The 12,730-nt window shown below is 41.0% G+C and overlaps 1 protein-coding gene across 6 annotated transcripts in view; it reads right to left on the bottom strand.

The window, feature by feature from the left end:
• ABLIM1 (actin binding LIM protein 1) overlaps positions 1–12,730 on the bottom strand; it is an 83,629-nt gene that overhangs the window by 17,093 nt on the left and 53,806 nt on the right. For all 6 annotated transcript variants that reach the window (XM_062496763.1, XM_062496757.1, XM_062496761.1 and 3 more), the window contains exons 8-10: positions 12,494–12,649; positions 8,002–8,037; positions 6,566–6,695 (exon numbers count right to left, since the gene is read on the bottom strand). In XM_062496763.1, the coding sequence (XP_062352747.1) occupies positions 6,566–6,695; positions 8,002–8,037; positions 12,494–12,649 (322 nt within the window). The remainder of the gene's footprint in view (positions 1–6,565; positions 6,696–8,001; positions 8,038–12,493; positions 12,650–12,730) is intronic.

Raw genomic sequence — 12,730 nt, 5'->3', positions numbered from 1 at the left:
CAGTGGTGCTGAGCTTCTGGCCAGGTAAGAGTAAGGGCTAAGTTTACTAACTCTGAAAAGCAGCATGAATGATTTGTTAATCACTGTCATATCTCAATCTGTGGTCCTTTACTTAGCAACTTCAATATTGTGTTCTACTTCTCTACCCTTTGAGATACAGTGATGGTGAAACACCTCACTTGATTTTACTTATGTCTCTTGGTTCTACCAAGAAATTTGGAGTTACTTTCCAGCAAAATAATTGTTTTATAAGGGAAAGAAACCTACCAATATTAATATGTCTTGAGATACAGTTAGTTGTTTATAGAGAACATGTCACTCTGCCTTTTAGCAATTACACTCAATGGAAGAGAAAAAACAAAAGGGATTTATTGACCTGTGGACTTGTCACAACAGAGGCATCATGAATATGTTTTACCTGTTGGGAACTGGTAGACAGTATGTGTGTGTGTTCAACTTGAAATGCTTCTACCACCAACACTACAAATGCAGGGAAGAAACCTTTCTTAGACCCCTCTCTACCTCTAGACACAACTAAGTGTGCTCACACCCATAAATGTACGCTGGCAGGTGTTGCATCTGGGACACAGATAATTTGTTTAGAGAGAACTGGAAATGTTGTATAATGCATCCAGTACCAGGCAGACAATTACTGTGGTGTCATCCTGCAGGTGATACTTTACAGATGTCTCTGTTGGCTTGTATTTCCTGGGGTACCTAATGACTCCTGATAGTAGTGACAAATAACTCCCCTCCACACTTCCTAGGATGGCAGCCTCATTGTCTCCAACCTCTGCAAGAAGGAATGGTACATCTACTTAGATTCCCATTAGGCCATCCCAGAGGAACTCACTTATATAAGGAGGCTTAAGTGCTTGGGATGCAGCTGCAAAAGCACCCACAATTTATAGCAGTGCCAACATGTGCAGAATGTGCACATGCACAGAGCAAAGCAGAGTTGCTGGCTGCCTGCACCTGTCTCCCAGGGCCTCATAGCCAGCCTGCTTGCAGCTTTACATAAAAACCCATTAAATTTGGCTTCCTTGCCTGCACAGAAATGTCTCTATTACTGTCTCAGATATGTTGTAGCTACTGTTAACTCTCCAATGCAACAAGAGCACACCAGTTCACCAGCACTGTAGAAAGAACTAATTCTGCCACTCTTGGCATGAAGTTGAGTATGTCTGTGTGTAGATGGGGAGATGTTAAGAGAGAATGGAACAAGCTTAATCTAAAAATCAATCAATAGAGCACAGCAGAAGGGAAATTCAGAGGCTTTTTTTTTTTTTTTCATCTTCTTTGCTCCATCAGGTAGTTGTTTTCTACAGCTGAATTTGTTAGGCAGGTTGCCCTAGCAGCCAGGAATAGAACTGCTTGCCCACACACAGCCCAGTGTAGTGCAGGTCCCTGCTGCTTTCTGAAGTGCTCACCACTGGGCTCACTGTGGGATTCACAAGCTCAGCTCACAGAACCAGGCCAAAAAACCCACATGCAACCAACACTGAGCCTTCTGTCACCTTGTAACCAACCCTGAGCCTTCTGTCAGCTTCCAGTTTAGTTGCTCTCCTTCTGAGTAGACATAGCAAAACAAGCTCAGCAGTACCTGAAACCCTTACTCCTGTTTGGATTTTGTCAAATTATCATTCATCTTCTTGTCCAGTTGTGTTACCTTTATTTCACACAAGAAACTGAAAATCATGAAAAAGCAATACAGAAGTGTCTTCCAGAGCAGAACTTTCACCTTCATCCACAAAACCCTGGAAATAGTTGCCAGGTACAGAAAGCATTTGATTTCAGAGACCTGGCTCAGGGAAGGAAGGAGAGAACCTGTGAAAACCAAGGTCCAAATTCCCTATGAAGGCAAGTAGATTCCTCATGGGAAGATCTGTGAGCAAAGGAATACACATGACTTTAGAACTCTTTTACATGGAAATCTTATGGGGGCTTGGCAATATTCTTGAATGCCTCTGAAAAATTCTAGGCATGCAAGATGAAATCCTGGCTCTCAATGAGAGTTTTGTCCCTGATTTCAGAAGGGTCAGGGTTTCTTTCATTTGTGGACTTGTTTTGATTCTTTCACAGCAAAGACAGTACTTTATTGAGACAAGACCAAACTCAGTGGAGACTCCAGATTAGAATAAATGAAGTCTAAGTTGATGCATATTACACACTCTTCCAGCTTTTTCAACATATATGTTACATCAACAAACTCTTAAGACACATGTTTAGCCCCTTTCACTCCTCCAATTTCTTTACTTTTGGCTGTGTCTATGAGGCTTTATCATCATGCTTCTTTAAGCCTTATGTTGTATGAAAACACAAGGAAACTGAGCTAAACATCTTCTTTTCTGGCTTGAGTATACAAAATAACATGGGTGCAATGTGTCATATGACTTCAGTTATCGTTATGCTGCTGAGAAATCATAACCCTTCACCAAAGCAGTTGAGCCATGACCTGTATTTTCTTACTCTGAAAGGGAAAAACCCCAAAAGTTATAGTTCTGTGAAATCTTTGTTACAAACCAACATCAAGTTCACCTTCTTGCTAAAAGTACAAGTGAGAAAGGCTGAGCCAGTAAAAAGATCACATAGATCTTCTGTCACAGTGATAGGAATTTGAGCTTTCAGGAGCTTGGCTGAGTGATGACACATAAATGCTGTCCGGGCCTTCAGAAAATTGAGGATTCCTACAACATCTTTCAGGTCTTGTCTGATAAAAACCATACCCACCTCCTCCTGTGTCTACAACACTTGCAATCCCACCTGGCCTTTTCTAGCAATAACTGAAAAAGATACCTGATCTACATGCCACGTGATTCTTTGAAATCTGAAAACAATAAGCATGGATTTCCAACAGTTCTTCTCATTTATCTGTTGAAGAAGCTATTTTCTCAACAGAAAAAATAATGAAAATGCCACTTGAAAGAGTGTGAGCATTAATTTGGATTTACAGCAAAGAAATGTTGAAATTGCTACGACTATGTATTAACTGCATGCTGAAATGAGCAGTATAGCTATTTTTAAGGGTCCCAATCTTTTAAAGTGAGATTTATTTTTTTTTTTGATAGAGACATAGTAGAAAAGCGGACAGTGCAGATTATCAAAAATTATCTTAAAAAAAAGGCAAGAATAATATTAGTGGTGGTGATCTGAATGCTTAAAGAGCTATGATGTTGAGATCTATTGCACTTCTTGAAACTTCATGGCAACAACTTTCTTGTAACTGCTTTTGATTATCTCTAGTTTATGAGTATCTACATTAATCAATGGTGCCAGATTGGAATCTATGTTCAATTTACTCAACTTTCTCTTTTGGAGCTCTTGCAGGTGATATAAGCCATGACCTTCTCCCCCCAGACAGAAGAGATGGCACAGCCAAGTGCTCCAACATAACTCAGAGTAAAACCACACTTATAAAAAGCAAGAAACAAAAGTAACAGCTTAATGAGCTAAATGAGTTCCTTGAAGGGCCAGAAGAATCCTCCTCTAAATCAAACCATGGAAAATAAAAGACTGAAAAAAAGACCAGGTCCTCAAACAGTGTAAATCCGTGCAGTGCTACTGCCTTCAGCAGAGCCTGCTGATTTGCACTTTTTAAGAAGAGGCCTAGAGATTTTACTTTGTTGGGCCCTAATTATTGCCAAAGTGAATAACAAAGATTAAGTTCCTTGTTGCCATTGATCTTTAGATCATCTCTTTTTTTTTTTCTTCTCCACATTTTTGATTGCTTTGCCCTCATTCAGGCAATACTGTAATCAATTTTTTCACTGTACGTTTTAATGCGGCAGTATTAATTATATTTGATAAACTATCTGCTGAAGGGATTGTTGTGTACTGCTTTAGAAAGAAGCTGAATTGGGCACATACAGGTTCTGAGTAATAAATAACAATGCTTTTCTATGGATTTCCATCAGGTAAATGCTTGGCGACTCTTCAACTAGGGCCCTTAGAAATGACATACTTCCTCCAAAAAAAGGACGTTATGTCTATTCTAAATGTAGTTTCGAGTGCAACAGCACATTTCGAGGCATGCTCAGCTCCACAGCCATAGGCAACCTGGCAGAGAACGCCTTCTCAGCTCTGCCAGAGCGCTAACACATCTCCAGCCTGGAGGGTGCTCCCTGGAGAGAGACCTGGCTCCTTACCTTTGGCATGGGGGATGAGGTGGTGTCGGAATGGGGAGTTGGGGCGGGAGTCATGGAGCGCGGGGCCGCTGGAGCGCGGGGGAGCCACGCGCCGCGCCCCCAGAGCCAGCAGCTCTGCGGCAGCGGGGAGACGGGGGGCAGGACAGAACGGAGACAAAGAAAAGCAGTAAGAGACAGGCAGGGAAGGAGGCTTCGAAGGAAGGAGGAAAAAAAAAAAAAGGCATTGAACAATTAGGATTGTAGAAAGAAGGAAGGAGGAAAAAAAAAAACTCAAAAACACCCAAAGTGGTTAAAGACGCACCAAAGGGCCCGTAAATGTTAAAATGCAATTACAGGAAGTGTTAGAAGAGAGGCTTAGGTTTGAACTGCAGCTCTAATTTAGCATAACATCATTGGCTTAATGAGCTTCTGACCAACGCCTTGTTATCAGAAAGTAGCCTGCTACCAGCATGTAAACATCACAAACACTGACGCTCAATTAGTTAAGAAAGCAGCTGGTTTTGAAAAGTGCCTGACCAAAATATGTCAGTTAAGAGGCATGCAAGCTGTTTTCTATTGTTTTAAGACATTCCAAAAATGCTGCCAACATCAGCTAGGGCATCATGGGAGGAAAAGGCTGCAAACTTTTTCAGAACTTGTAGCACTCAATTTTTGAAGACCCTTATGCTGACAACGTCAGTACAGCAGTTCACTTCTCTCTCAAGGGCTAGCTGGGAGCATAAGAGAAGTGATCTGGGGCCACTCGGTTTATTCAGAGAGAAATTATTCTTGCAAAATAACATGGTGAAAAAAAGTGCCATTAGGAGAAAAAAACCCAGCATCTATTTGTGCTATTATTCAATCATAATTACTGTAGGAAAACTATTAAAGGAGCTTTAACAATTACCCCAAAACAGGGTAGGAAACATTAAGTGACAAATTGTACAGAATTACTTCTGTGTCATACGAGGTTCAGTAACAGGTGAGCCCAAGAGGAGAACATCTGAACACAGATAAGTTTGAACAGATATCTCTCCAGAAAGTCCTTCAGGCTGTGGACTTCGAAAGATTTTACACTGGATCATAACTCTGGCTTGAGCCCATCTGCCCATAACAAGAGTTAGATAAACAGAGATTGCTTCTGGGGAAGCTCTTTGACTGAACACAGACAGCAAAACTCAATCACAGTTAAGTCTGGAATAGAGCCTGGATTTGTTCATATCCCTGAGACAACAGATAAAAATGGAATAATCCCCTCAGAACTGGAGAATCAAGGGACAGAAGTTTGCAGCTTTTTCATGTTTTCAAGTCTCTTTCAGTTTCAGTTGTAACATCATCTTAAAACACAGTCATGTTGTCAGCACTAAGTATCAGACACAATTTGCTTCTGTCCCACCTCCCTTGGGTCCCTTAAATAAGGCATTCACTGACAGACACAATTGGCTGCTTTCAGCCCACCCCCACTAGGAAATGGCTACAGCATTCAAGTTCCACAGTGGTGGCTCTATTATAAATCTTTAATTTTAAAAATGCAGCTCCTATTGCATATGGGCATTTGGCATCCCAACTGTTCAGCTGTAATCATCAAGGAAGATGAAACAGTGCAACTGTAACACTTAATTTAAAAACAGATCACAAAGATTTAATTCATTATCATACACAATAAAATCAGTATTGAAAAGTCTTCAATGAGTAGCATTTAGCAATACATTTTTATGCAGTTTGGGTGTGGATGAATAGCTCGTTTTCATGTCTTGCTTTTAGATACACAACCAGTAATTTTGAAGGCACTGGGAACCTGAATGACCTGTACATTTTCTGTACTGCACACAAGACTTGCACATCACTGCTAAGCCAGAAAGTAAAGTTTGTGTTTTCAAGTGTTCCCAGGCAATTGCCTACAGCTTTAATGAAAAAGATACCTTCCGAGTCCATGTCTTAAAAAATTACTAGTGATTTGGAACATATGGGTGTTTTGCTTCTGAATATGAGATTCTATGGCTGCACCAAGCCTTAAAGGAATTTTTTACAAGCAAGTAATAAATTACTAACTTCTGTACAGTCAAGCCATAGTTTTTGTTTCCAATATGTGATACTTTTCCCAAACTCTGGAATGAAGCTTGCGATTCACTGCTGCAAATTTTCACTTGCTTTCAGAAACATACAAATATTTTCAAAATAATTGATTGGAAACAAAACCACAAGATGCATATTTATGATGCAAGAAACAGCTTAGTGCAAAAGACTCTAACAGAACAAAAATCCAGAAAAAAAAAAAAAAACAACCAAAAAAACAACAGGTAGAAAACAAGACATTAAAATACACAAGTTTTCAATCCTGAACTTCCACTTCTAAGAGAAAGAAGCGCTTCACTGCATCACTGAGTGGCACAATAAAGACACAATATTTTTGCATGTATTTGTAATGCAGTTGCCCTTACCAGGTCTGTGGAAATGCTGGGGGGAACGTGACATGGTGGGGGTGTAGCTGTGCCGGCTGTACACGGGGGAGTTTATAGAGCCCTGGCTGGTAGACCTGTGAATCATGCGGTCCCGGACGTCCTGGTAGCCCTGTGGGACAGAGGCATCCACTGATAAATGTAAATGCACTGAACACATTCTTAGCAGCCCTTAACTTCCATGGATCTGAAGGCATCAGCAGAAGCGACTGAAATAGCAACATCCCTTAAGCTTCCAACCTACTTCATTAGCACTGTTCTCCAAGGATCTGCTCCAACCCATTTTCATAGTCAGAACTCAGTCTTGGAAGGTTCCAAATCCATCTGTAATTTCTATTTATCTCTGTAATAATCCTAGATTTTCCCACATTCCCTGACTCCATAAGGGAAGCTGCATCCAGAGCATGTGTGTCCTGCAGTGTCCTGCACAAGACACACGAGCTGGTCATCAGCAAGCTAAACTGGAGACCAGCAAGAATTCAATAGCTGCAGCACAGGCTCTCTGTGGCTAAATTCACCATGTGTCACCAGCTACATCAGCAAGTATTTACATCCAAATCATATTCCCCACACATCTGAAAACATGACACCTTGCATAGCAAAATTCAGCTTACTTGGTTTCCTGGGGGTAAAAAAAAAAGCCGATTAAAAAACCCCCAAACAAACTAAACACAACAAAAAAACCCAACAAAAGCAAAATAACTCAAAAAACCCAACACCCTCACCCCCCATTCCCCCCCCCCCCCCAATGAAGCAAAATAAACCAGGACGAATGGGAAAGGACTGATTAATGCATGAAGATTTACAAGTACTTTATAATCCCTTAATTTTTAAGTAGTAGCAATAAGTACAATTTTTATGTTGCAAATAAGCAACAGGATAATGCAATGAGAATGATTCTGCAAGAGCATCTATAGTATCCTGACAAATGACTTCTCAAATGTTTCATGCTATTATGATGCTCAAATTAACTCCCCTGGCAAAGTAAAACCAAACCAGACAATAGTTATGTTCTCTTCAAGACAAAACTGCAAATGTTTCAGTAGCAAACATGAGTTATTATTCAGAGGTTTAGAGCAGCATTTTATCTCCTGTAAATCCTGCAGCTCTGAGATCTGAATCTGCCTGTGCCAGAAGGAGCAGGAATGCACCAGAAGTGACGCCTGCTGGACAAAGGGTTCTGCTTTACAGACAGCAAGTGAGAGGAGTGGCAGCTCCACTTTTTGTACAATCTCTCAATAAGAGCTTCATGTTTCCTTCTTAGAGATAGTTTTTGTTAAGTTTCAACATTGAGAAAACACGCCTGTGTGGCAAACAGAGACGGATGTGACTGACAACAAATCCAACGCCTGCACTGACTTGAGGGAATAATTCTAAGCACAGTAGGACACTGCCCCAAAAGGTTCCATCAAACTTACTTCTGCAGAAGGGGTAGGTGATAATGTCCTTGGAGACTGCAAAGACATAAAAAATAAGGTTATCATTGAAATTGATTGAAATATCACTGCTTATGCTGGGCCAGAAAATGGTAGTCTAAACACTGCTGCAGATACTCTGACATATGACAGTGTAAGGTGGCAATGCAGAAATTACTGAGGCTATTCCAGCACTGGAACCTGCTTTTTCCACATGGCTCAGGGACTGACCCATAAATCACTGATGTTTAAAGTTTCTGGGAGAATCTTTATAAGCGTGATTAATTCAGTCATGTATCATGCAAGATCATCTTAGCCATCTAATCATTGTGGTAATTAAAACATAGCTGTAAAGATCAAAATCAGAAAGGGTTATTAATTTAGCAACCATGCCTGTCACGAAGAAATCTTTAAAATGGAAATCAAAAGCAAATAAACTTAACTCAGAGCTTTGCATGGAAAATCAAAATACAGCGCATCTTTCAGGATGAAGCATGTTTTCCCTCCATCCAGCACACACACTCTGGCAAATATGCTTCTCCCCAAGGCCTTAGATTTCATACCCATGCAGAGGAGCACGTAGTTGTCATCAACATTTCTTTGATATGACCTCCTTTAAATCTCTGTGTTCCTCCATGGTTACGTAAGGAGAAAAGACAGGAATTACAAGCATGTGTAATGAAAGAGCTGCACAAAGGCCAGTGGGCAGAAATATGCACAATATTATGAAAAATTTCAGCAACACAGACAAGGGAAACTGAGGCAAGAAATACCTTTGGAAGAAACATATGATTATATGCTGATGGTACAAACAAGAATAAAGGCTATGTGTAATTACTAGTTATGCGCTCCTCAAGCACCAGACAACTTGAAGCTGGATTTAATTATTTCCTTTGTGCACAAAACTTCGAAATTATTTGTCATAATAAACTGGGCATGCGATTATGCTTTTAAATAAGACCACAATTATAGAATGACATAGCTGTTAAGATAATATCTCTGAAGCAAAACTGCTGATTCTGGTCCAACTACTACACTAATGTACAACAGCAGTCGTGTAAAATGTATGCGTAGTTTCTGGTAATAAATATCCAGCTGGTAAATATCCATACATTTTGGATTGAGAGACCATTCACTCTCATGGAGCTGATGACACTGGGAATGCTAAGTATCCAAACAAAGGAGCAACACTTTTTACTGGATAAAGGACATCTCCTTTCAGCAAGTTTCCATAAAGCTGTTAAAGACTGCTTTTGCTACTTTCCTTCAAAGCCTTGAAAGTCTTTTACATTCGTATTTTCCTAATTCCTATAATCTAACAGCAGCAGCTGTAAAAACCTTGCTCCACATGAAACATTCCATACACTGCTTTGGAACAACATCCTCTACAAAAACTGAGAGCTAACCTAAAACTTTCAGTATGAATGAAAAAGGCACGTGTTGTGAGGTGCATTCCCATATTTTTCTACCAGCAATTCATGTGTTACTCTAAATAAACAAATTTCTATCATCTGCTGGGGTTACCTGGATGCTGAGGTAACGGCCAGAGTAAAAGATAAGTCACAGGAATCTAAAACTGGGAAGGCAGCCCAGAAAGTAGCACGCTGAATGTAGGTACTTTAACTTTCACGTAATTTCACTCCATCACTAGCTGACATCGTCTTGTTGCTTTTTGGGAAATGGAACCTGACTCTGCAGCCAAGTTACTGTCTTATCATGCACAGGTGAACTGTCAGACCTCAAGCTCTGAGGCTGTCAAGGAATGTTTGGTTCTTTATCTTTCAAACCCTGGTCTATTGCAGAAGGCCACACTATGATCAGTAAGAAATGCACTGTGCAGGCGAGTGAGTACATCAGCTCCATTCCAGAAGGAAGCCACTGGAAATGAGAGATGACTCCAGGTGAGGAAAGGGAAGAGAAAGGGGTAGAGGAAAGGCAAGGGGAAATGGAAGGGGGAAGGGCAAAGAAGAAGGGGAAGATGGCTCGTTCTGACCAAACTTACATAAAAATTTCTACTGCAACAGGCTCGATTCTCTACCACTTTGAGAACTGAGAGTCTGCTCTAATACCTGAAGCCCCACAGGTAATTTTTTCGTCTGGGAAATTTCTGCTGATTTTTACAGGTGTCATTCTGCAACACAAATTCCAGCATTTCACACTGATGCCATTTTAGCTGTCTTTTAATTGAACTACCAGGTGGGATCCCTGCTCCATTTTGAAGCATCTATCATGTTAGAAAACAAAAGAAAAAAAATTCCTTTTTTTTTTTTAATTTTATGTCTTCTTGTTTAGTGAAAGACTTTTTAGAGCATTAAATGCTCTAAATGCATTTAGTGCTTTCAACAAACAGAATACTTGAAATAAAGGACACAAAGTGCTGCTTCTCAATACAAATCCAACTAAAGCTGGAGGTGGGTTCAGTGCTCATCAGGTTGCTGCTTGCAAGGCAGAAGTGACAGGTCCGGAAGAACCTGAATACCTGGAATTTTCCGGACACTTCCTCACCCGGTAGCAGACAATTAATTTGGGATCTCGTTAGTTTCTAATTAATTTCTGGTCTCCGCAGGAAGGCAGGGGCAGCCCGCGCTCCCCGGGAGAGGGCGCCGGGACCGCGCGGGACGGAGCGAGCCAGGCACGGTGCGATCCCGTTCTTTGCTGACACCGCAGATTTTCTTTTCTTTTCAAGTCACGGTGAGGGGCATTTCTAGTCTACCGGCATAAACTGAAGGTTCCCCTTTAATTTAACACCACCACATAAACACCCTTTGCAAAGAGAATGCAGAATAACTTGCTCACAATCACAGGCCGTCGTGTCCGCACGACTAAACATCTCACCTTTGCTTTTTTAAAGATGATGGGGACTGGTGCATGTTGTACCAAGACTGCTGTCACTCGATTACCACAACACAAACACAGGGTAAGGGATCACTCCACCCCAATGGGCTTGTGTTCTCATTAGGGCAAGGGAAGGGACGAGAAACAGATACAAAGAGGTGAGGTAAACTTGCCCAAGGTGACAGAAGTCAGCAGCAGCATTGGGTGAAAACCTGAGATCTTCTGAAAAGAAGGTGAGAGCTCCTTCTGTTTCCAGAACAAATTTCTGCAGTCATCAGAAATTAACTGAATTTAATGCTGGTGAAAATATGGTGTAAGAAAACCCCAGAGGCTTTTGCCGATTCCCAGAACAAGCATAAAAGCAGACAACTTACACCATTTTGCTTTAACAGTTTCCAACATACTGCTTTGTCAGTGAGAAGCTTCCCTTTAAGGGTTAACATATAGTTCACCTTCTCTGGTAAGATTAGTTCCCCCTGTGTGACTAACAAGAGAAATGTGTTTGTAGCAGGTTTTGTGGAACGGGTCAGAGGTCACCAATGCATCTCAGTGGTTTTGAACCAGATGCCAGCTGGATTCACTGCCTACATAAACTGGAGGGGAGAAATTCTATAATGTTCTGACCTGCTAATCTCTTATTTTATTCCTGAGCTGAATTTCCAATTCATTATTTTAAAAACTAACTCTGTAAAACATTAAAGAACAAAGGAGAAAAACTGATGCAGTTCTGACCTGCTGGTGGGCAGAACACTGATAAGAAAGCAATTCTCAGTCACACTGACCTGGTCATCTACAGACCACTGGTGCCTGAAAGAATTACAGTAAATCATTCCTCTTCAATTTATCTTCACACTCAATTCAGTTACAGTCAGTAAGGTCACTGAGATCACAGTGGTAAATCCATTTCCACGTCCACTTAGATTTGCATTCAGGAAGTCTGATTCACAGACAGATGGTATTACATGACATAATCTGCTTGTGAGACTGCAATGGAATCATGTAAATAGTAATTGCAGCTATGGAAATCACCTGAGAAAACTGGGGACCAGCAATCTGAAAGATACCTTCACATACCAAGTACAGAAGAATAAATGACATAGCTTTTTCTTAATGCTGCATGATACAAGGATCCTTACTAAATGTCAGCAGGTTAAAATGTAAAGCAGGTATTTCTATAACACAATTAACCTGCTTTCCCAGGTGGAAGGGCACTTCAACCTGGCACAGTTTTATCCAGTATGTCTGGCAAAGTGCTCTGGTGATATATATTTATTTCCCTTCAATATCTGTGAGATAAGTATCCTGCTGCTCCTAGACCATAGAATATCAAGGTATTCCTCCTACTCTCTGTGAACATTCGTACTCCACAGCACAACAGTGCCTTTTGCCTCATGTTCTGGACCTTGCCATTCCCAAAGATTAGGATATCCATGGGAGCTATGAGGAAGCACACAGAGACAGCCTGCAAACCTGTGTTAATGTAGGTGTCTGATCCTGCAGTTTCACATGTGAGGCAGCACCGTGAGTGTTCCCAGTACCCCCAGATCAGACAGACACAAAGCAGTGTGAACAGCAGCAGAACAACCTCCAGGAGTGCCAATGGGAAGCAAAGCAGGCTCTGGATGCAGTGCACAGGGAAGGAGGTGCTGGTGGTCATTACCTCTCCAAGACTCTGTCTCTCCTGTCTGTCCTCGTAGGCGGAGGTGTAGAATGGCTCATAAGTAATTAGGTCTGGACGTTCAATGTCATAAATGGCCTTGACTTTGGGAATGGCTGCTAAATCCTTGTAATCAAGGATTTCATTGTCTACTTTTGCCTAAAGGTCAAAGACAGAAGACAAATTAACTTACACAAATGCACTGGCAATTTCTGTTTTACACAATTCATGATTTTGTGT

The sequence above is a fragment of the Cinclus cinclus genome, chromosome 7, assembly GCF_963662255.1.
Source record: "Cinclus cinclus chromosome 7, bCinCin1.1, whole genome shotgun sequence".
NCBI classification, from domain to species: domain Eukaryota; kingdom Metazoa; phylum Chordata; class Aves; order Passeriformes; family Cinclidae; genus Cinclus; species Cinclus cinclus.
Note: the sequence above shows the minus strand (reverse complement) of the source record. Positions and strands in the feature narration are given on the sequence as shown.